The following is a 26302-nucleotide window of genomic DNA, read 5'->3' as shown; positions in this document are numbered from 1 at the left end:
GCAAAAAAATTGAATACTTCCTATGAATTTTGCTATTAAAAAAAAATGTCGTAGAATTTTTCGGTAGTTTTAGGGAAAAAGCAATATTTTCACATCCTTGTACAATTCAAATAGGCTCGGTTTTAACAGAAATTGTGCAATTTTTATATGTACTTTGTAACCATTTACTTTGGAAAGCTCAATTTTCATCCATTTTTTCAAAATAGCGGTTAAAATATATATAATTTTGCATAACACTGAAAAAATAGGTTGAAACGGTTTTCTCTTACTTTTAGAAGCGAATCGTTCAATATAGTATTAAGATTTGTGTTTAATTACCCATACAATAATAGATGCCCAACATTCAAAATGGCGGATGCAAAATGGCGGACAGAAAATTCATTAAAAACGTGATTTTACGCAAATATATTTATCAGTAGTCGTATCGACGAATTTGTACACGAATCTCGAATTAGCTACTATAACAATTTAAATTGGCTTTTTCTATTATTATTCATGAATAATTGTAGCGTTTAGTTTTAAAAGGTTATTAGGAAAAATAGTTATGCTATTTAGTGATTACACGTGCGTACATTCTAGCTAATAAATAGTAGTACGAAATATATAAATTGAAAGAATTTTTTTCTTAAGTATATTCAAACAATTTTCTCATTATGCCAAAACGCATTTCTCTAGGTAAGCGTAACTCTTCAGTTACTAAAAAATCAAAAACGACAAGGAGAAATTTTCTTAGCTTCGAAATTGATGAACGAAATAACGCAGCATTTATTCCAAATCCTGATTATTCAGGAGAGTCTGATATAAATGTTTCAGACTCAGAAATTGATTCAGAAGAATTAGATAATATTGATTTTAGTGCAGATGAATCTAATAATAATGACAGTGAAAACTATTTCACTCCGAAAAAATCTTATGCTCGTATATCTTCAGAGTATAATAATACTCAAAAAAAACTTGAGGAAATTTATATTTACGACTGGATACCGGGCGAAAGAAAATACGACATTTTACATGATGATTTATTTTTATCTAATAAAGATAAAAGTTTTATTCAGTCAAAATCATTTACCGAACTCTTTGAATTATTCTTCTGTGCTGAAATTAAAAATTATATTATTGAAAGCACTAAACTTAACGGACATCTCTTGACTTTCGATGAACTGAATATTTTTATTGGAATAATAATATTTTCATCGTATAATAAAAGATTATCTCAAAGAGATTTTTGGAGTAATGATCCTTTTTTACATTCGGATCCAGTTGCATCAGCTATGAGCCGCAATCATTTCGAGAAAACAAAGTCAAAATTGAAATTCTCTAAACCTGAAGACAATAATCCAATCAATAAGATATGGAGAGTTCAAAAAATAGTAGATATTTTTAGAAAAAATTTGCTACGTTTTGGGATATTTTCTTCTGCGCTTTCGGTGGATGAAATGATGTTGAAATTTTTTGGCAAATTGTCCATCAAGCAATTCATCAAAACAAAACCAACCCGTTATGGAATTAAAATCTGGGGTCTCTGTGCACAAAATGGATATTTGTTTGAATTAGAAATTTATTGCGGTAAAAACTCAGAAAAAGAGATTTTATCTAAGATTTCACTTGAAAGTCGAGTGGTTATACGAATGTTACAGCCTCTTCTCACTACTACTTCGTATCGAAATTTGGATAAATACCACATATATATGGACAATCTGTTTTGCTCCGCTGACCTCATTATTCATCTTAAAAATTTAGGACTGAAAGCTACCGGTACACTGAGAAAAGATCGTATTCCAGAAAAAGTAAATTTTGATAAAAATGTAAAAAGAGGTACGTTTGAATCTAAATATGATAAAAAAAGTGGTACCAATTTCATAACAATACAAGATTCAAAACAAGTATCAATTCTGTCTTCAGCAGCAGGTGTAACACCGCTGACACCCATGAAACGCTACAATAAAGATAACAAGAGTAAGGTTGATATAGAATTTCCGTATGCTTTTTCAGCGTATAATCGATTTATGGGTGGTGTGGACGTACACGATCAACACTGTTGTAAGCTTTTACCGTCTTTGAGGTCTAAAAAATAGACATGGGTTATCTTCTTGCGGTTGATTCAAGCTGCAATCACAAATGTTACTGTTTTATATAATATATGTAACGAATCCAAAATGAAAGTCGGTACTAAAGATGCAGCAATGTCCATCAGTAGATATTATCTTGATAATTTCAATTCATTTTCCTCAAAAAAAAGAAAACAGCAGAGAAACATGAAAAAGCAGCTCAAACGACTACAAAATTCTGCAGTAATAAATGTGGTATACGTACAATCAATATGTGCACTACCTGTAAGCTGTTTTTTTGTAAGAAATGTTTTGAGGTAAAACATCAAACTCCTATACAAAATATCTAAACTTTAACATAATAAAAACTTATTAAACAAAGAAAAAAGAAAAAAATAGATTTTTCAGAACACAACCTCAACGTGGTAAAAATCGGAAAACAGTGCTACTCTTAAAAATCACTGGCAAATGGTGTTCAACTGATCATACAAAATTGAATTATTAAAAAAATATCAACTCTAACTCAAATTATGATTAGCCGCATTGAATATTATATAGCCAATTTTCGAAATAGCATTTCAGACTTATGATCAATAATATTAGAATCAACAAATCCAATTTTTTATTAGAATACCGTTTTTCATTAATTTTCCATCCGCCATCTTGGATCATTTTAAATTGTTATAGTAGCTAATTCGAGATTCGTGTACAAATTCCTCGATATGACTACTGATAAATATATTTGCGTAAAATCACGTTTTTAATGAATTTTCTGTCCTCCATTTTGAATGTTGGGCATCTATTATTGTATGGGTAATTAAACACAAATCTTAATACTATATTGAACGATTCGCTTCCAAAAGTAAGAGAAAACCGTTTCAACCTATTTTTTCAGTGTTATGCAAAATTATATATTTTTTAACCGCTATTTTGAAAAAATGGATGAAAATTGAGCTTTCCAAAGTAAATGGTTACAAAGTACATATAAAAATTGCACATCTTCTGTTAAAAACGAGCCGATTTGAATTGTACAAGGATATGAAAATATTGGTTTTTCCCTAAAACTAACGAAAAATTCTACGACATTTTTTTTAAATAGCAAAATTCATAGGAAGTATCCCATTTTTTTGCTCTAAAAGTGATAAAATCTAAAAGAGCACACTCGAAAATAGTCGGGTATGAATTTTTGTACGGTTTCCATAACCGTAGCGTTATTGGTGAACGGTCAAACATGACCGTGTGGAAATAACAATTTTGGGCGTTAATGGGTTAATGGAACTAGGATAGTAGTGGTAGCTAGGGGGTTCCAGTGACACGATGGTGAGGGGAGTGCGGTTGTGCGGGGGGAAGTGTCTTAAGAGAGTTGGGATATATTGGGAGATGAGGGGGAGTGCGGGTGTGCGGGGGGGAAGTGTCTTCTTAAGAGCTAGGGTTCATTGGGATGATGAGGAGGGTGCGGGTGTGCGGAAGAAATGCTTTGGCTGTGGGGAGTGAGAGAGAGAGAGAGAGATCCCTCTCACCCTCTCTTTTTCTCTTAGTCTCTCACCCCTCTCCCATCAGTCTAGGGCCCAAATGGTTAGTTATCCTGGCAGTTACCCAGAGAACTTTTTTTGTATTTTAGTTGGTGGAGGAAAAAGTTTCACTTTTCTCCACTGGGTGGCGATCACGAAAATTACTGGGTACAGCTACACCGATAGGGGCCCTGAGCATCTTACGGACTGCCATTTTTTTGTTCTTAGACCTGCCCTCGAAGGGTCTTTTCTCCCTCCACATACTTATCCTAGACCCTCCCACTACTTTCCTACTATAGACCCGCCATTTAACTTGATTTTACATTTTTCCTTACACATTGAGCACTAGGTAGATTTTTTTTCTTTTATGAGTTAGTAATAATTATAAAGTGCTTTTTTCATTTTTTTCTGTTTTTCTTTTTTCTTTTTTTCTTTTACGGATTAAATTAAGGGTAATAGGAGTAGGGGAAAAGAAAGAGACTATTAAATAACATTTATCATATAAGTAAAAATGAACATGAAACTTATATAAAAACGAATATACAATAATAAAACGAACATGAAACTTATATAAAAAACTAATAAAATTGAATCTTATATAAAAACGAATATTCAATAATATTTAGCCCATTCAGCTAATAACAGCTTCTGAAACATAAAAAAAATTTATTAATATCAAGTAAATTGCGAACTTAATTTTTAATATTTACCTTTTATTTGTTTCCGCACCCACTTTGCGAAAACATCTACCTCCTGTTTCACACAGTGGACAGGCTTTTGTGTTTTTCGCGTAATTTTAATTTTATGCAGCTCACAAGGAATAATGTCTGTTTATATATATTCAATTAAGCAATCGAATTTTGGACAATTAAAATTTTCTAAATTGACATTATTAATATTCATTATATTTAATAAGTCACGTTCGAAGTGTCCACCTTTATATGCAACCACTGGTTGCACACTGTCACATTCAATGATTTTTAGAAAATCATATATTTCATTTTGCGAATATCTTTCATTTCCCGTATTTCCATATGCAATTCCGTGCACATTATTAAACACAAAAGCTGCAGTTTTCCGGTCAGCAATACTTAAAGTGTTCATTGATCCACTAACTTTAAACGCACCATAATGTGTTAAATTAGAGTATATATTTTTAATAGCCACTTCTTTGTACTCTATCTTCTTATTAACGATAAATCCATCCACATCTATTATGTGCGTGATATCTCTTAAATGATGCATAATGTCAGAGTACCTGAAGATTCTGTGGCTTAAACTGAACTGAAGACTACCCTACACGCTTCTCAAGATTTTTTAAATGCTGTAAGGGATGTGAAAAATTTGATCTGTGGTGGGAGGTGACTAACCAGACACTCTTAGAAACACCATTGGTCCAAAGAGTGAATAGTTAAGGATAGTGGGAGAATTGAAATACTTGGATTGAAGAGAAGGGGAAAACTTTAGAGAAACAAAAAAGAATATATTTAAAATAAAGGCAAAGTGTAATAAATTTAGTATAAAAAACGCTAACGTGATGATCCCAACGTTCGTCGATTTTCAAGGATTCTACTTAATGGATAAGACATTTATAGTTAAAGAATTTGCAGTTTTACAAGAACTAAAAGTGCATCATATTTTATTTTCACCCCCCTTTCCACATACTTGGTTAAGTGAAGAGGAGAGAAAGAAAACAGAGTAAGTATATTTTATAACAAACAATAACGAATTATTATTTTCAATGAATAAGGAATTTCTTTTTCAGTTCAATCTTTTTCAATCATCATGGCTTAAATTGGATGGATGGTTATTCACCATATTATAAATATAAAAATATTATAAAAAAATATGTATATATAAGGATACGGTTTTTGTAAAAGGGGTGGAAAAGTTAAATTGGTAAGGAGTATTTGTGATTTAGAAATTAGTAATGTAGATGAATATGTGTGGGGAAATTATAATTTAGAAGATGGTTTATATAATTCACAACTTCCTTTTTGCATGAATCATGAGGGTATATGCGCACTGAGAAATGTATATTATATGAAATATATGTATGAATCAAAAATCTAGAATATATGTGTATTTTAAACATGAATGCATTCTTTTTCTTCAACGCGAAACCTGATCCGTAAAGTATTTATGTCACTGAAGTGTCTTGGAGACTGATTATTTGAAGGGTTCTCCATCTAAGATTTTTTATTAGTTTCACGCTGATCATTTAAACTGAAAGAACTACGATGTCGCTTCTAAATAGAATTTTAAATAGCCAGGATGAATATCGTGAGTGGGTACGTGATTGTCGCGATTACATTAAAAAATTGAGAGTTGCTAGCCGCAATGCACGTATAGGGGCAAGACAGAAAATATTTACGGAAATTGCTCAGATACAGTGCCGATTAATCAGAGCAGCAAGAGAAAAAAGTTATTATTCAAATCGCGCTCTTAAGAATCCCGATTTAAGAACTCAGCATGATTATCGCGAGTGGGTTTGCAAGTGTCGTGATTATATTCGAAATTTGAGAGAATCCAACCGGAATGCAACTCCTGATGCTATACAGAAAAATCTTGCAGAAATAAAATGTATTCGAAAGTTACTTCTCCATGCGGAGAAAAATAAAAATTCAATTGGAGCGGGCATTAATGCGGAAAAGCTTATTTGGAAAGATCTTGATTCATCATTTAAAAGTCGAATGTGTAGTGGTATGATAGTAAACACTAATTATATCGAACCACATGAATTTCTATTGGCACCATCAGAAATGCTGCAATCCTACATGAACAAAGTATTCAGTAAAGTAAGCGCTGTTAAGATAAATATGGTATTCAACGGACAATTTATTTGCAAGGAAATTAGTGATATCAAACATATTTCCACAAAAAATGTGATTTTATTCAAGACTGATACTTTTAGTGATTGGTATAAAACAAACGTCATAGATAAAATTTTAACAAAATTAGGTGAATTTCAAGAGCGTGATAGTGGGTGGGCTTTGGAAAAAATATTAAATTTAATTGTGAATATTAATCACTATAATCCACTACATGCAGGCTGTGGAATCGACCTTCCAAAATATATTAAGAACAAACATGCAGTGATAAACATACAGAGTGATGATAATACATGTTTTGCATGGGCTGTAACGGCTGCACTCTATCCGACTATTTCAACTAAAAACCCACAACGACAATCTTCATACCCCCATTTTAAATCTGTTTTCAACGTCAGAAGTATAACATTTCCAACCACATTAAGGCAGATACCTAAAGTTGAAGAAGATAATGATGTGTCGATTAATGTTTTCACCATGGTGGATGAGCAGGAAGGGCAGGAGAATAAAATTATTGCACCTCTTCAACTCACAAAATGTGAGAAATCGAGACATGCGAATCTTTTTCTTCTCGAACATCAAGGTGCAGCACATTTTTTATGTATCACGAATCTTTCTCGCTTGCTAAAGAAACAACTGACTCGAAAAAAAGAATCTTATCTTATTTGTAATCGGAATGTTATACTGTTTATATATTAATATAATTTTATTTAATGTTTATATACTAATATGATTTTTCTCTTAGATGTTTACACTATTTCTTCAATGAGGATAAACTTCAATCTCATAAACGTGATTGCAGTCAGCTCAATATAAACGTCCGTATACTACTACCTGAAGAGGACCGTTGGGTGTCCTTTAAAAATGACAAGAACAATGAGAGGACCCCATTCGTCGTATATGCAGACATTGAATGTTTATTAGAGAAAGTGAATGAAACGAGCGGTAATAGTAGTATTTATCAAAAACATTTACCCTTTAGTGTAGGATATTATTTTAAAAGCGTTCGTGATTTATCGCTCTCAACCTATAAATCATATCGTGGACTCGAGTGTATAGAATGGTTTGTGCGAGAACTCGATAAAATTGCTAGCATAGCGAGCGAAAAACTAAAGACTGTAGTGCCTATGAGAACGCTAAGTATTAGCGAAAATTTACGTCATAACAATGATCCCGACTGTCATATATGTTGTAACCTGGAGGTTGCAAATACCAAAAAAAAAACACTAAAAGTTTGTCCTGGAATCTGTCTTTATTCCACTAAACTCAAGGAGGGGGGCCTCCCGCGATGCTCATGCACACTTATTATACGCGCGTACACTATCTTTCGGGTTCTCACTTTTAACACGGGGAGGGATTTACTCGGGGGCGGACAAAAAAAAAGGGGGAAAGGGTGAGCGGGGGTAGACGGGGAAGAACGTGTGGGAGAACGGGAACAGGGAAAGCTCGGGGGGAAAAACACGGCAGCGACCACTTCGACCACGATTTCCGAACTCCACAAATCCCACGTCGGGACCACTTAATACTCCGAAGAAGGGGCCCGTATTTAAAAGACGAAGCTCCTTTTAAATTACGGCGACGACCCTTCTGTTTCTCTTACACAATGTGTGCGAGAAGCTCGGCACGGCGGGCAGTTCTAACTGTAGAACAGAAGTGGCCCGGTCCTCAGTTTCCTCGTTCGTCCTGGGCCCCGGGTCCTTTTCCTAATTCCTAGGATTTCATTATTCTTCAGGGCAACAGCGCATGCTCTCGATCTATCAGTCAATTATCACCTATCAGATTGACTGGGATCCGCATTCGCACTGTTCCCTGGGTTTCGTAGCGTCTCGGCTATCCGTGTAGTCTGCTTCGTAGCTTGGTGATGTCCGGGCGGGGCTCTGCGGCGCGGGGTCGGCGAGTAGTGGTGGGGGAATCGGGCGGTCGGGGAAGCGGTAGCCGTGGCGCGGGGATAGCGCGGGCAAGGGAGATCGCGGCGAGGCGCGGTAGAGGCAAGGCATGGGTGGAGCGCTCGGCGGGGACTTGCGGTGAGGGGACGGTAGTAGCGTCGCGTAAACAGTCGCGCTCAGCGGGAAGGTGAGAGGGAGAGGGCAATATAGTCATTCGGGCATAGGAGAGTAGAGGATAGGAGAACAACAGTTTTCAAGCTCATGTTGGAGCAGAGGAGACTTATGAATACTAGTTTTAGCCTGAAATAAAATATTCTTAATTTCTATAATACTATTTACACCTAATCCTGCAAACATTCGCCCAATTCCCAATCATACCATTTCCTAAAAACATCTACTCTCCTTCCGTGGTCGACACTTACAATATTCCTACATCGGAAAACTACATCGTCGCTCCACGGAAGGTTCATCAGGCTACACACACACATACACATTCATACCGGGGGGATCACAGGAGGCGCTAAGGGGGACAGGAGAAATTAAAAGACTTATGCATTTCTGTAACGTGTATTCTACCACGTTACAATGTAAAAAGCCATTTCTTCCAAATCAAATACGTGTCCGTGATCATGATCATTTAACAGGTAAAAATAGAGGACCCTCTCACAACAATTGTAATTTAAACTATAAAGATTCGCACGTTATTCCAGTAATTTTTCATAATTTATCTAATTACGATGCACATTTCATCTTCAATGCGATCGCTAACATGTATGAGGGTTCAGTATACCTGCTATCTGTACATAAGGAAAAGTATATTTCATTTACAAAATACGTACGGAAATATAATATTCAGCTCAGGTTTATTGATTCATTTAAATTTCTTGCATCAAGTTTAGACAAATTGAGCTCATACTTGGAGAGATCTCAATTGAAGAACTTAGAGTCAGAATTTTCGAATTTAAATAAGGAACAATTTAATCTACTAACAAGAAAAGGTATTTTTCCTTATGATTACGTAGATAATCTGAATCGTCTGGAAGAAAATGCTTTACCGCCTCGCAAGTTATTCTATAACAAATTAACTGACAGTGATATTAGTGAAGAGGCATATAATCATGCTAAGGAGGTATGGATCAATTTTCAAATACAAACATTTGGGGAGTACAGCGATCTCTATTTAAAAACTGACGTATTATTACTGACAGACGTTTTTGAAAATTTTCGCGATAGCTGCATGGAAAATTATAATTTGGATCCTGCACATTATTTTACACTCCCAGGCTTCACTTGGGATGCAATGCTTAAATATACTGGAATAAAATTGGAACTTTTCACTGATGTTGAAATGTTGCTTTTCGTAGAACGCGGAATACGTGGTGGTTTGAGTCAGTGCTCTCACCGCTATGAAAAAGCAAACAATCGGTATATGAATGATTATGACTCAACAAAACCAAGCAAATATTTAATGTACTATGATGTAAATAATCTATACGGATGGGCAATGTGTCAAGCTCTACCTACTCATGGATTTCGCTGGATTGAAGATACTAACAACTTTGATATCTCTAGCATACCTATAGATTCATCTGAGGGTTTTATTTTAGAGGTAGACTTGGAGTATCCAAGCGTACTTCATGATAATCACTCTGACTTGCCATTTTGTCCGGTACGTGAGGCTCCGCCCGGAGCACGACAGAAGAAGCTACTTGCAACTGCCGAAAATAAGGAGCGTTATGTTATACATTATCGGGCTTTACAACAATGTATTCGTCATGGAATGGTACTGAAACGTATCCATCGCGGATTAAGATTCCAGTAATCTGCATAGCTAAACAAATATATAGACTTAAACACAGGTTTGCGAGCTGCATCTAAAAATGAGTTTGAGAAAAATCTTTTCAAACTAATGAACAATGCAGTGTTCGGTAAGACGATGGAAAATGTAAGAAATAGAGTAGATGTGAGGCTAGTTAGTAAGTGGGAAGGAAGATATGGAGCAGAAGCATTGATATCCCAACCAAATTTTCACAGTAGCGCCATATTCAACGAAAATTTGGTTGCGATAGAATTAAAAAATTAACGGCGAAATTTGATAAACCTATATATTTAGGTATGAGTATTCTAGATATTTCAAAAACATGTTTATACGAATTCCATTATGAATATATGCTTCCAACGTTTGGTAGTAAATGTAGAGCATTGTATACCGATATAGATAGTTTGATATACAGTATCGAATGCGATGACATTTACTCGATCATGAGAGAAAATCTTTCAAGATTCGATACTAGTGATTATTCGCCTAATAATCAGTTTAATTTACCTCTAGTAAATAAAAAAGTGCCTGGTTTGATGAAAGATGAGAATAACGGGAGAATTATGACTGAGTTTATTGGACTGAGATCGAAAATGTATACATTTAAAATACAAGATAAAATTTTTAAAAAAGCTAAGGGCGTTAAGAGTTGCGTTATCGCTAGAAAAATAACGTTTGAAGATTATAGGGACTGTGTACAAAATTTTACTGTTCATATCCATAATCAAAATTTAATTCGTTCAAAATTGCATAATGTTTATTCAATTGTACAGCAAAAAATTTCTGTCAGTCCACATGATGATAAGCGCTATATTGTACAAGGTACTGTATCAACTCTACCATGGGGTCATTATAGGATAAATGAAATAGAATTAAGTGAAGTAGATTTAAATGAAGATTAAATAATTGATTCTTTATTAATAAATTGTTTGTTACAAAATATTGTTTTTATTTATCCATGAATTATGTGTATTATTGAATCCTAACCACTTTACAAAGACTTTGTCCCCCTTCTTACGTAATACCTTCTCAACTAGATATACATTAGGATTAGCAGTTTTTAAAGGTTCATATTCGTAGAATCCACCATATATATCTTTGCCACTAGAATCCCTTAGTAAATATGTAACAGGATTTGTTTTCTGCACTTTTATAATTTCAAATATTTCAGTTGTCCAATTTGGTGTGTAGCCTTTTGCAAATACATTCTTATATTTACTGATTCGTACAAAATCACCGACTTTGAACTTGGCACGACCAACGATCTTTATATTACTGAATACTGTTGCTAAGAGCTTATTAGCATGTTCAGGTTTTACATCGGCTGGACGTATTCCTATAGTACGATGTTTTCTTGAATTGTATTCGTCAACCAGTTGTTGAAGCATAGCTCTCCACTTGTAATTTCCATTAACGTAAATCCTTTCCACATTTCTGTCTTCAACATTCGATTCCGACGCTCGACTATGGTTGCTTTCAATATACTGTATTTTGAGTAATGATTTATTCCATGCTTTTTCATAAGCGATTGGAAATCACTATTATAAAATTCCTTGCCATCGTCGGTCTGTAGATTTTTCGGACATCTCCCACTCTTCAGGATTTTCAGCAATGCAGCTGTCATTTCCTTGTCTGACTTGGTTTTCAGGGCTATTGCCCAGCCATATTTCGAAAATGCATCAATAACTGTGAGAATGTAGTGGTAGCCTGCGTCTGCATAGTTTCTCATGTCTACCAGGTCTGCTTGCCAGAGGTCATCGAAGCCTCGTATTATTACCCGTCTACGTAAAAAGTTCCGTCTGGCAGGCACATGCAACTCTTCTACCAATTGTTTCTTCTCCTCACTACTCATAATTATTCCACTACGTGTTATGTTTACAGCAGGTCATCAAGCACTGGCGGTAGTATAAATTTCTTCAAGGCATAATTTATATCGTCTTCTCTATTCTTCTCATTTGCAAAATCTTTTTTTGCCAGCTGATTAGAGAAATATTCTACAACAATTTTCAATCCAACAATCATATCATTTCGTAATTCCTTGTCTTTTCGATCCAATTTATAATCATTATGATCGACTTTATCAATCAATTTATCGATTCTTATACCAATTTCATCAATTTCACCGATTTTTTTCATTAGAGTTGTAAATTTTTCCTCATGAATGTTACATTTTAGGTAATAGTGAGTTAGCTTCTCACTGTATTCAAACAATTCTCTCATTAAGCTATCACGTACAGTCATCGAATTACGTAACAGAGCAGCCATATTCACCGCAATTGTCTCATCCGTAAAATCAGAACCCAAGTTTGAAATTATTTTCTTCTTGGCATTAAATGCATTCTTATATTTATCAAACTTTAACGTATCATCATCAATTATGTGGAAATAATTTCTCACTTTACCAGTATTGAAACCAGCTCCAAATTTATTTATCGTCATAGTGAAGTAGTACGTTGAACTGAGAAAATCTTGAAACTGCAATCTCTTTTATAAGATGATACCTTCTTCATGGAGCTCCTCAATTATTGATTGTATCTCATTATGGTGATTCGTATGACCAGCAGCAGATGATGCAATTAATAGTTTTAATCGCTCGACCAGTTCGTTTGGATCGTTCCAATGTACATAGCTCACTGGATTATTATTAACAAGCATATATCCCTTGCCTTGTACAAGTTTTGTCTTCGGTGGAAATAATTCACTAATTATTTTCTTCCATTTATGTCCCTTATTCCCACGAAGCTTTCCTGTACTAATGTTATCTGCTCTGTGCACATTAGTTTGAGAAAGAATACTTTTATATGTGTCTAAATCATCTTTAGTATAGTCTTCAGGTTCTTTCATGAAGATCAATTCAAATAGACCTTTCGTGCCAGGATAATACTCCTTATCGATAATAATAAAATTACTGTAATCATCAACATTAAAAGCACATTTCGCAAGCCACATTTTATTCGTCACTTTATCTAACTTAACTCCCAAATTACTGTCAATTTTATCCTTAGCATTATTCGTCAACTATTCTATATATTTGGATGCAATTGAACCAGACTTTATCGTTCTTTGATTAGCATCTTTTACATCCTCGATGGATGTATGCACAGGTAATTCTATTTGTTTCGCTAAATCTTGCGTGCCATATTCATTATTCTTCTTCACCTTCTCCTCCTCCTCCTCCTCCTCTTCATCATTTTTCAGAGCAAGGTACTGTGTTTCGTGCGACTGTGGATATTCCTGCTCATCATCCGATGAATGACCTTGAACCTTAATTCTGGAGCTGCGTATGAAATCTTTCCGCTGTGGAGTCGATGTGAGATAAGACTTTCTTCGTTTCATCGGAATTATGAAAAATTCCTCGTGTGAGAGAGATCTCTTTATAGGTTCCATTTTCATCTCATGTTTTGGTGCTACGAAAATTACTTGATTATTTTCGGTGAGCTTCTTTAATGGTTCAACTATTGGTTTAAAAGTTTCATTTAAACTGTCTTACATCATTACTCTGTCTGATTTGAGTGCGCGATATTTTTGACGAATTACTTCACTTGCCTCAGCAATCTTCTTTAGAAGCTTTTTCTCCTTCATTTTGTAAAGCTATTCTCTATTCAATATATAGACTTGTTCAACGTTCAAGGTTAAACTAACATTTTTGACCATTAACATCACTCTTTAATCACAACATATTTATTGAAACCCTTTCGATATCGTCCATTTTGCATTGTGCTGTCTTTATCAATAACTAAAAATCCATAATCACGCTTCCAACAATTTGAACACAATTCACAAAATTTTTCAAACGCCATATCTGTATTTACATGTTCGTTATATATATGTTTTAGGTTAGTTCCATCTTGTTTAAAAATAATTAAAAAATTTGCATTATCACGTATTAGATGTTTTGGTATCCTTGCATAAGTCTGACAAAGATAAAAGCAATCAATATTAGAATGTCTACCCATGGAGAAGTAGTCTCTTATATTGTCTTGCTTATCGGTTGCAACATCATCAAATATGAAAATTGAATTTGGTAGTGCTTCAGCTACTTTTATAACCTCACTATTATTAGAAAATTGGAAATAACTAATTTCTTCATTGTCCGATGAAAGTCGCTCCAAGTATCGATATTTTGGTTGCTGCAACGATTTTGATTAAACGTATAGGTTTTCAAATCTCACACCCTGAGGGCTTTCTATAAGGCTCAGCAATACATTTGTTTTTCCACAATTTGAAGGGCCACAAACTATACAGCGTATGGTTGATGGGAGTAGAGGTCCGTGACGTCTCATGCATTTATCGGTTGTTCCGTAATCTATATTAGAAACACGAATACCGAGCGGCTGCTTTACGAAGTCCATGACTGAAAACTCTGTGGTCATACAACCTATTTATAGGAATGAAATGAATTGTTTGATCAGTTCTCATCATGCCGTTATTAGTGTTAGATGTGTCAAGTTTGGAGGAATTAACCGCTGAGCAGTTTGAATACATACCGAAAATTTTACTTTTAAAGTACTTTTCGCGTAGTATTCAAGAGGTTTGGAATAAATTGCCTGAACATATTCGTACAGATCCTGAAGTACAACAATATCGCTGGTGTTTTAAACATCATAATCTACCTAATACAGATCACATTGATGGACCGCTCCCTTCAATAAAAGATTGCTGGGCTTGTCAGCAAACTCTGTGTGAGAAACAGAAAGAAAGTTCCACATGGTAAGCTACGGTTGTGGAACTTTTTTCAATAAAATACTGAATAAATTACCGTTCGAAGTACACATACCTGGCTACAATTATTGCGGACCAGGTACTCGACTTCGAGAACGGTTAGCACGTGGTGATCCTGGTATAAATCCTCTAGACGAAGCCTGTCGTTAACACAACATCGCATATTCAATATATAAGGAGCTGCCACCACGTCACCAGGCTGATAAAGTTCTTGCACAGCGTGCACGAAAATGTATCACTGCTAGTGACTCATCTTTACGTGAACGAGCAGCTGCAGCAGCAGTCTGGGCATCCATGAATGTAAAACGAAAACTTGGCTTAGGCCTACAAGTGCATGGAAGAAGCATGAAGAAAAGAAAAATTCGTGTACCGAAGAAACGAGGAGGTTTATTGAGGAAAAAGCAATTTACTCAAAAAAAAAAAACGGGGGGGTTTATTACCTCTGCTCCCACTGTTGAGTGCAGTGGGCGCATTAGCTGGAGGCGCAGCATGTATAACAAAAGCTGTAAACGATGCGAAAGCATCCAAGAGACAATTGGAAGAGATACAGCGTCACAATCGTGTAATAGAAGGCAGGCGTGGACATGGTTTATACCTAACCCCTTACGGACGAAAGGGTGAGGGTTTGAAAAGGAGGAAAAAAACCTCGCAAAAAAAAATAAGGAACCTCCCGAAATCTGGAGCTACTAGTAATATTCAATTATTACATGCATGTCAGGATATACCACATTTTCGAGGAGTCTTTATGCGCACATCTCTACCACAAACCGTACTATGCAATGAGTGTGCAATCGTGAATCTTGATGAAGATAAAGGTTCTGGTACACATTGGGTTGCCTACGTTAAACGTAATAATTACGGAAAGTATTTCGACTCCTTCGGAAATTTGAAACCTCCAATTGAACTTTTAGATTATTTTGGTCCTTCTGCTATAATCTACTACAACCACGATCAATATCAATCGTATGATACAAGCATATGCGGTCAGTTGTGTGTCAAGTTTCTACGTGAACAATGTCTTTAACGGTTACGCTGTCTGACCGCGAGTCCATATTAGAGGCAGATTTTTTCCCACCGATCAATCTTCGGGAGGAGCAATATGAACTTGGTCTCGTAGACTTTCAGAGCTTCAATTCAATCGCTAATGTTGATGAGTCGAACAATAAGTTTTACTACGATACTGAAGATCTGACTATACCTACAGGTTGTTATGAATTGAGTGCTATAAATGATCTTTTGCGTACATTGATGCATGAGGCGGATAATGAAGATGTCATTATTCTACGTGCTAATAATAATACGTTGAAAAGTAAAATAAAGTGTAAATATCTCATCGATTTTACAAAACCTAATAATATAGGCTCTTTATTGGGTTTTTCGTCAGATCGAATTATTCAGCCGAACACTCTAGCCGAATCAGACCAGCCCGTAAACATTATAAGGGTCAATATTTTACGAATTGAATGTAATATTACTGCTGGTGCATATACAAACGGCAAACCTCAACATGTTATACATGAATTTTTTCCAAGCGTGCCACCAGGCTATAAAATCTCGGAAACACCGAAAAACGTCATTTACTTGCCAGTCATTGTGAAAGTAATTGACCGTCTTACTTTGCGCATTCTCGATCAGGAAAACCGTCTAGTAAATTTCGGTGGGGAAGAAATTACAATTCGATTACACATTAGAAAATGCTAATTTACAAGAATACTTATAAATCACCGATACCAGATGAGCCTATCATCAGTCCAACAGTTGCTGCAGGAGCAGATACATTGGGTGGGGATTACGTTAGAAGACGGCTAACAAGAAAAAATATAACCTTTCTTCAATCACTGGGTTTCAAGGTTAGAAATAAAAATGGACCTGTTGGACGTAACCGCACAACCTGTGTACGACAATCGCATTACTAAAATGGAAATACATGCTTACAATCCGTATGCAAATGCATCATTGGGAAATAGTGACGAAATTCGAATTCCAATACAACAGCAAGATTTAATTCTTCTACCATGTGAGAGTTACCTATACATAGAGGGAAAATTAATCGAGGGCACTCGTGCTCAGGGTGCAACAGTTCAAGATACAGTGGGACTTGACTGCAATTCCATGGCATTCTTGTTCGATGAAATTCGCTATGAATTGAATGGTAATGAGATTGACCGCAGTAAGAATGTGGGTATTACTAGTTCCATGAAGAATCTCATTTCTCTGACTGGGGAGAAGAGTACGAGTCTACACCATTCAGGATGATTTCTATCAGATTATAAGCCTACGAAATATTTTAATTTTTGCGAACCACTGAAAATGCTGTTGGGTTTTTGTGAAGACTATAGAAGAGTCATAATAAATGCACGTCATGAGCTCGTTCTAATTCGAGCGCGTAATGATACGAATTCGATATATTCTTCAACGAAAATCACCGACTCTAAAATTGATGTTCAAAAAGTGCAATGGAGAATTCCTCATATATCATTGAATGAATACACAAAACTTCAATTTCTACGTATTATCGACCAAATAAAAGCCTCACCATGGCTTTTCGATCCTGGGAACTCGACGAATACCCGCTTCTACCAGAAACACAGAGGCATACGTGGGCTGTAAAAGCTGCAACACAATTGGAGAAGCCTCGATACGTTATTCTAGCATTTAGAACAAATAAGAAGAATACGCAGCATATGAAGGTGCTTGACTTCGATGATAGTTTTGTTCGTGATATTAAAGTCTATCTTAATTCTGAATTTTAGCCGTATGATCGACTTGATACTGATACTGAAAAATCACGATTTTCTGTACTATATGATATGTATGTTAAATTTATCCAATCCTATTATGTTGGAGAAAAACCGTCGAAACCAATGCTTGATTGCAACAATTTCTTAGAATATGGCCCTCTCTTTGTCATTGATTGTTCGCATCAAAACGAATCTATTAAATCTGGCACAGTTGACGTTAAAATAGAGATCGATTGTTCTAAAAATATTGCAAGTAATACTACTGCGTATTGTTTAATTATACATGATAAAAATGTTGAATATAACCCGCTTACAAGTATTGTTAGAAATGTAAGTTAATCGTTAATAGTTAGAAATGTAAGTTAATCGCTAATAGTTAGAAATGTATGTTAATCGCTAATAGACTATAGTTAAGCTTATCATTATATTGAAGGAAAAAAATAATAAATAAGATATAATAATCATTTATTTGTGTTTAAATCATTCCTTACAAATGTTTTCTAAATTAATCTTTTGAAATTTGATTAACAATTGCAAATGTTATATTATTGTAATTTCCCCCATGATACGTGAATGTTAATATTTGATTTGAAGCTGCATCTTGAAAATTCTTGAATTGTTCTGGTTTTTCCAGTAATGCCATCATTCTCGCAGACAAGAAGAACCATTCCTTCATAAGCAGCTTTGCTATTATTCTCTCTCCATATTTGGTTTTAATTTTCGATAATTCAGTTATTCGGTATGACCCCCCAATCTCCAAAGTATTCAGTTTTATAAAAGTTTTTGGTTCTACAGTTGCGAGTTCATTAATCTTAGTTAAATCCATTTTTATAATAATAAAATAATATTAAGAATAGAGAATAACGTAAAAAGAAAAAATAATTCTTACCTTATAAAGATTGCCTACGACAATTACGTGACAATAAAAAAATATTCTGTCTGCAACGTGAAACTGGTATTTTGCACTGCTTGAAGCTTCAATACTGCTATTACACCACAATAAAATATTATGACTGCAGCGTTACAGACTTGAACTTTCGACTGCTTCACGCTTCTAATCGAGACTGAATGAAATTTCTTAATTCCTAGCGTGGGTGACTTTGAATTATATCCTAGGAGGGAATAAGATATACACACTTGGAAATTGAGAGTAGGGGAAGTGTTGCAGGCAAACGAAACTTGGGTGGCTTTGAATAATATCGTAGGAAGGGATAAGACATACACACTTATTGGAAATTGAGAGTGGAGGGATTGTTGCAGGCGAACGACATTTTTGATGGGTTACTCACTCATGATTGTAGATTTCAAAGAGAATTCATTATTTTAAACCTGTTGATACATGTATTCTTTAGATCAAGTAGTTGTTAATTAAAATAAATAAATCCATTTAATTATATACACGTTCCTTATATAAAGTGACATCAGTCTAGAATATAAACTTTTCATTGTTTAAAAGCAAGTCGTGAGATACACGTTCTTCAGATCAAATAACCGTCATCTAAAACAAATATATTTAATTCAAACGTGTCATAACACGTACTAGATGGTGCAGATAGTCACGTTCCTCAGATAAAGTAATGACAGTTTAAAATATAAACTTTTCATTATTTAGAAACGAGTCGTGAAATATACGTTCATTATTACTTGGGTTGGGAATACTAGCATCTTAAGGACATACCCTGAGTGCAGCTTAAAATTTACGAGCGCATCAATGGCTTTTCGACAATCTTACGTCTCACTGTAACTCTGTTTAGCACGTGGAATCATTTGTCTGCTCTGCTTGTGAGAAAAGTCTTGAGAAAAAAATAGCTAGAGGCTGAATGATTTGTCTGGTCTGCTTGAGGGAGGAAAAGTCACGAAAAAATAGCTAGAAGCTGGTTTAGAGGGTAAAATATGGTCAGGAAGTATCGAGCGCATCAATGGCTTCTTGACAATCTTACTTCATACTGTGACTCTGTTTAGCACGTGGGCTCATTTGTCTGACCTGTTTGTGAGAAAAGTCTCGAAAAAAAAGCTAGAGACTGGTTGAGAGGGTAAAATATGGGCAGAAGGTATCGGGTCAGTTTTTCAGAGCCCTGGGAAAGCTCATAGGAGGAACATTGGGTGGTTCCTAGAATTTCACTCCCCACTGTTTCGCAAAAGGAAAAATAATGTCTGTTAACTATGTGACATGTAGAGCATGCTTACAGGAAGATGTAATGAATAATCTATTCACTTATAATATGCTTACAGTAATTTTTATTCAATATTCAAAAGATTTAACATATAATACTTTTATTCAATATATATATATATATATATATATATATAATTACTGCTTCTATATTCTAATATTACTTTTTCCCTCCTATAGTTGCTTACACTATTTCCACAATGATGAGAAACTAAAATCGCATGAACGTGATTGTGCGCAACTCAATAAAAACATCAGAATTGTGCTACCTGACAAGGACCGTTGGGTTTCCTTCAATAACATGAAGAACAGTGAGAGAGTGCCATTTGTCATATACGCTGACATTGAATGCTTGCTTGAAAAAGTTGAGCAAACGGATGACGATATTGGTATTTATCAAAAACACATACCTTTTAGTATAGGTTATTATTTTAAAAGCGTTCGTGATTCATCGCTCTCAACTTACAAATCATATCGTGGACTCGAGTGTATAGAATGGTTTGTGCGAGAACTCGATAAAATTGCTAGCATAGCGAGCGAAAAACTAAAGACTGTAGTGCCTATGAGAACGCTAAGTATTAGTGAAAATTCAAGGCATTATACTGAGCCCAACTGTCATATATGTAAAAAGCCGTTTCTTCCAGATCAAATACGTGTTCGCGATCATGATCATTTAACTGGTAAATATAGGGGACCTGCTCATAATAATTGTAATTTAAACTTTAACGATTCGCATGTAATACCTGTAATTTTTCATAATTTATCAGGTTATGACGCACATTTTATTTTTGGTACAATCGCTAACTTGTGTGAAGGTTCAGTACACTTGTTACATGTACATAAGGAGAAGTATATTTCATTCACTAAATTCATCCGTAAATATAATATACAACTAAGGTTTATCGATTCTTTCAAATTTATGGCATCTAGTTTAGACAAATTGAGTTCATATTTAACGAGATCACAGTTAAAAAATTTAGTCAGAATTCTCATATTTAAACATATAACAATTTAACCTTCTGACAAGGAAAGGTATTTTTCCTTACGATTACATAGATAGTCTGAACCGTCTGGAAGAAACTGCTTTACCTCCACGCGAGATATTCTATAATAGATTATCCGATAGTGATATTAGTGAGGGTGCGTATAATCACGCTAAGGAGGTATGGACCAAATTTCAAATACGAACACTTGGGGAGTATAGCGATCTCTATTTGAAAACTGATGTACTATTGTTGGCTGACGTTTTCGAAAATTTTCGTGATAGCTGCATGCAAACTTATAATTTGGATCCTGCTCATTATTATACACTCCCAGGCTTCACTTGGGATGCAATGCTCCAACATACAGGAATAAGATTAGAACTTTTTACTGACGTAGAAATGCTGCTTTTCGTAGAAAGAGGCATACGTGGTGGTTTAAGCCAATGCTCGCACCGCTATGAAAAGGCTAACAATCGGTACATGCAAAACTACAATCCCGAGGAACCTTCTAAGTATTTAATGTACTACGATGTAAATAATTTGTATGGGTGGGCAATGTCTCAACCGCTACCTACTCACGGATTTCGCTGGATTGAAAATGTTAATAATTTGGATATCTCTAATATACCGATAGATTCACTCGAGGGTTATATTTTAGAGGTTGACTTAGAGTATCCAAGCGTGCTTCACGATAAACATTCCGACCTTCCATTTTGTCCCGTACGTGATGCACCACCGGGTACACGTCAGAAGAAGCTACTTGCAACTTTAGAAAATAAGGAGCGCTATGTTATACACTATCGTGCTTTACAGCAATGTATGCGTAATGGTGTTGTCTTAAAACACATTCATCGCGTTTTAGGATTTCAGCAGTCCACCTGGTTACGTAAATATATCGATCTGAACACTAGTTTGCGTGCAGCATCTAAAAATGAGTTTGAGAAAATTCTTTTCAAATTAATGAACAATGCGGTGTTCGGTAAAACTATGGAGAATGTTAGAAATAGAGTTGATGTGAGACTCGTGAGTAGGTGGGAGGGAAGATATGGTGCTGAAGCAATGATTGCTAAGCCTAATTTTCACAGTCGCACTATATTCAGTGAGAATTTGGTCACAATTGAATTAACAAAATTAGCAGCTAAATTCGATAAGCCTATATACGTAGGTATGAGCATTCTTGATATTTCGAAAACATGTTTGTATGATTTTCATTATGATTATATGCTTCCTACGTTCGGTAGCAAATGTAAAGCGTTATATACCGATACGGATAGTCTAATATACAGCATTGAGTGTGATGATATTTACACTATTATGAGGGAGAATCTTGCTAGATTCGATACAAGCGATTATTCTCCCAACAATCAGTACAATTTACCTCTAGTAAATAAAAAAGTCCCTGGGCTGATGAAAGATGAGAATAATGGGCAGATAATGACAGAGTTTATTGGACTGAGATCAAAAATGTACACATTTAAAGTACAAAATAAAATTATCAAACAAGCTAAAGGTATTAAGACTTACGTTGTTGCTAGAAACATAACCTTCGAGGACTATAAGAACTGTTTAACAAATTTTACTGTACAAGTCCGCAATCAAAATTTAATTCGCTCAAAATTGCATAATGTTTATTCGATTACGCAACGGAAAGTAGCTCTCAGCCCATACGATGATAAGCGTTATATCGTGCACGGAACTGTATCGACTCTACCATGGGGTCATTATAGAATAAATTAATTATATTTAAATTGAATAATTTTATTAATAAATATTGTTTTTACAAAATATTATCTTTATTTATCCATGAATTATGTTTATTATCGAATCCTAACCACTTCACAAAGACCTTATCACCCTTCTTACGTAATACCTTTTCCACTAGATATACATTAGGATTAGCAGTTTTTAAAAGTTCATATTCGTAGAATCCTCCGTATATATCAGTACCACTAGAGTCTCTAAGTAAATATGTAACAGGATTTGTTTTCTGCACTTTTATAATTTCAAATATTTCAGTTGTCCAATTTGGTGTGTATCCCTTTGCGAATACATTCTTGTATTTACTGATTCGTACAAAATCACCTACTTTGAACTTGGCACGACCAACAATCTTTATATTATTGTATACTGTAGTCAGGAGCATATTAGCATGATCTGGCGTCACATCAACTGGTCGCATTCCTATAGTACGATGTTTTCTTGCGTTATAGTCTTCAACTAGTCGCTGCAGTATGCCTCGCCACTTATAATTTCCATTCAACGTAAATCGTTTCCACATTTCAGTCTTCAGCGTGCGATTCCAGCGCTCAACTATCGTAGCTTTCAATACGCTGTATGTTGAGTAATGATTTATTCTACGTTTTTTTATAAGCGATTTGATATCACTATTATAAAACTCCTTGCCATCATCTGTCTGCAAATTTTTGGGACATCTCCCACTTTTCAGAATCTTTGTAAATGCGTCTGTCATTTCCTTGCCAGTTTTGGTTTTTAGTGCTACTGCCCATCCAAATTTCGACAATGCATCAATAACTGTGAGAACATAGTGGTAACCTCCGTCAGTATAATTCTTCATATCAACCAGATCTGCTTGCCAGAGGTCATCGAAGCCTCGTATTATAACACTTCTACGTTGAAAATTCCGTCTTGCAGGTACATGCAGTTCTTCGACCAATTTTTTCTTTTCTTCACTATCCTTAACTCTTCAGGTATGTGTTGGGTTTACAAGGGTACAACGAGCACTGATGGTAGTAAAAGTTTCTTTTTCCTAATAAAACTCTGTGTCGAATTATTTCAAGAAGAATTCTCCTTAGCATGATTCTCCCCATGAAAAATAGCACTTTTTTTTTTTTGAATTCCGCATTATCTTCATTATATGTTTCTTTGATTCAGCATCCTCTTTAGTCTGATTCTCCATGAAAATTGATGCATATTTCTTTAAATCTGCATTATCTTCAGCATGTTTCTGCATGAAATTACTCAATTTCACTTGAAAATCATTCAGCCTTAACTCGGTTTCATCCAGTCTTAACGCAATACTTCGTAAAATATCACTGTTTTCTTGCATTTCATTTTTAAGGTTTTCACGTACAGCATTCATATTATCCAGCAGAACACGCATATTCACAGCACATTTCTCATCAGTAGCATCAAATCCTAAATTTGAAATAATATTCCCCTTAGCATTAAATGCATTCATACGTTTATAAAATTTTAATGTTTCATCTTCAGTTTTGCGGAAATATTTTCTCACTTTACTGGCAGTGGAAATACCTCCAAATTTATTTATCGACATTGTGAAGTAACACAATCAACTGGGAAATTATGGAAAGTGTAATCTCTTTTATAGGATAATACGTTCTTCATGAAGCTCCTCAATTATTGATTGTATCTCATTATGATGATTCGTATGTCCTGCAGCAGATGATGCAATCAAAAGTCTCAAACGTTCAACTAATTCGTTCGGATCATTCCAATGTACATAGTTCACTGGTTTATCATTAACACACATATTACCGCTACCTTTTACAAGATTCTTTGGAGGAAATAATGGGCTAATTATTTTCTTCCATTTATGACCCTTATTCCCACGAAGCTTTCCCTCGCTACTGTAATCTGCTCTGTGTACATTAGTTTGAGAAAGAATATTCTTATATGTTTTTAAATCATCTTCAGTATAATCATGTGGCTCTTTCATGAAGATCAATTCAAATAGACCAATAGTACCCTGATAATACTCATCATCAATAATAATAAAATCTTTACGATTTACTTTAAAAGAACATTTTCCAAGTCTCATTTTCTTAAGTCTAACATCTCGTTGAATTCCAAAATTATCATCAATTAAATCCTTATTTTTACGCAGAAACATCTCTATATATTTACGTCCAATTGGTGCATATTCTGACAAAGAACTATTTAAATCTAAGGATCTTTGCAATGGTGATGATGGAGTTTCTGCTTGCATTGGTGATGGTATTGCTAAATCATTAACATCCTTTTCCACTTTCACTCCCTCCTCCTCCTCCTCCTCCTCCTCCCCATCCTCTTCCAGAGAAAGGTATAATGTTTCATTAGGTCGTGAATTTCCTTGCTCATCATCATCATCATCAGATGAAGGGGTTGGAATTTTAATTCTAGAGTTGTCTGCGAAATATTTACGTTGTGGAGTCGATGAGAAATAAGTTCTTTTACGTTCCGATGGAATAATCAAAGAATTATCGCTTACAGTAGTCTTCTGTAGCGGTTCCTGTTTATACTCATATTTCGGGGACACGAAGGTCATCTCATTATGTTCAGTGAGCTTCTTCAATGGCTCAACAATTGGTTTAAAAGTTTCATTTAAATTGGTTTCCATCATTTCTCTTCCTGATTTGAGTGCACGATATTTTTCACGAATTACTTTACTTTTCGCGGCAATCTTCTTTAGCAGCATCGTTTCTTCCATTTTCCTGCTTTCCACGTTCAATCCACGTTCAATCCACGTTCAATCCACGTTCAATCCACGTTCAATCCACGTTCAATCCACGTTCAAATCCACGTTCAATCGACGTTCAAATCCACGTTCAATCCACGTTCAAATCCACGTTCAATCCACGTTCAATCCACGTTCAATCCACGTTCAATTTAGATTCAGTTCACGTTTTTATTTCCACGTTTATACTAGGTTTATTCCATACTCATTTGATGTGTGTGTTTTGATGGACACTTAGCTCTAAACTGAACAATCTTAAGCAAACGGTATACTATTTAATCTTAGCATACTCATCGAAACCTTTCCGATATCTACCATTTTGAATTGTACTATCCTTGTCGATCACTAGAAATCCATAATCATGGTGCCAGCACTTTGAACACAATTCATTGAATTTTTCAAATGACATATCCGTGTTTACATGATCGTTATAAATATGTTTTAAATTAGTACCATCTTGCTTAAAGATTATGAGAAGGTTTGCATTATCACGAATCATGTGTTTAGGAATTTTAGCATAAGTCTGGCAGAGGTAGAAGCAGTCAATATTTGAATGTCTACCCATGGAGAAGTAGTCTCTGATATTATCCTGCTTATCGTTAGCAACATCATCAAATATGAAAATAGAATTGGGTAACGCCTCAGTTACCTTTACAACGTCGCTATTGTTTGAAAATTTAAAATATCCAATACCTTTTAGTCCTTTTAATAACCGTTCAAGGTATTGATACTTGGGTTGTTGAAGCGACTTTGTGTATACATAAATATTTTCAAATCTCACACCGTTAGGACTTTCTACGAGACTAAGCAGTACGTTTGTTTTACCGCAATTCGAGGGTCCGCAAATTATACTACGAATTGTAGATGGAAGTAAGGATCCATGACGTTTACTCCTTCCTCCACAACCCCCACCGACAATAAAACGATCGGCGTTGGAGACACGAATGTGCAGTGGTTGCTTTACGAAATCCATAACTGTAAAACTCTATGATCATGCAAGCTATTTATAGGCTCGAAGCAGATTATCTCATCAGTTCTCATTATGTCGTTGTTAATGTTAGATGTGCTACGTTTGGAGGATTTAACTATTGAGCAGCTTGAATACATTCCAAAA

The 26302-nt window shown here is 35.1% G+C and overlaps 1 protein-coding gene across 1 annotated transcript; it reads left to right on the top strand.

Moving 5' to 3' along the window:
* Positions 1-653: 653 nt before the first annotated feature.
* LOC136781331 (piggyBac transposable element-derived protein 3-like) lies at positions 654-2075 on the top strand. The gene has a single exon (XM_066740183.1). It carries the CDS (start codon positions 654-656, stop codon positions 2073-2075), a length of 1422 nt encoding a protein of 473 aa, XP_066596280.1.
* Positions 2076-26302: the final 24227 nt, after the last annotated feature.

The sequence above is a fragment of the Prorops nasuta genome, unplaced genomic scaffold (assembly GCF_024137725.1).
Source record: "Prorops nasuta isolate Cenicafe-Biocafe unplaced genomic scaffold, Cenicafe_Pnas_1.2 PNAS00022, whole genome shotgun sequence".
Taxonomy (NCBI): domain Eukaryota; kingdom Metazoa; phylum Arthropoda; class Insecta; order Hymenoptera; family Bethylidae; genus Prorops; species Prorops nasuta.
The sequence above is the reverse complement of the archived record's forward strand: the minus strand, read 5'-3'. Positions and strand labels throughout refer to the sequence as shown.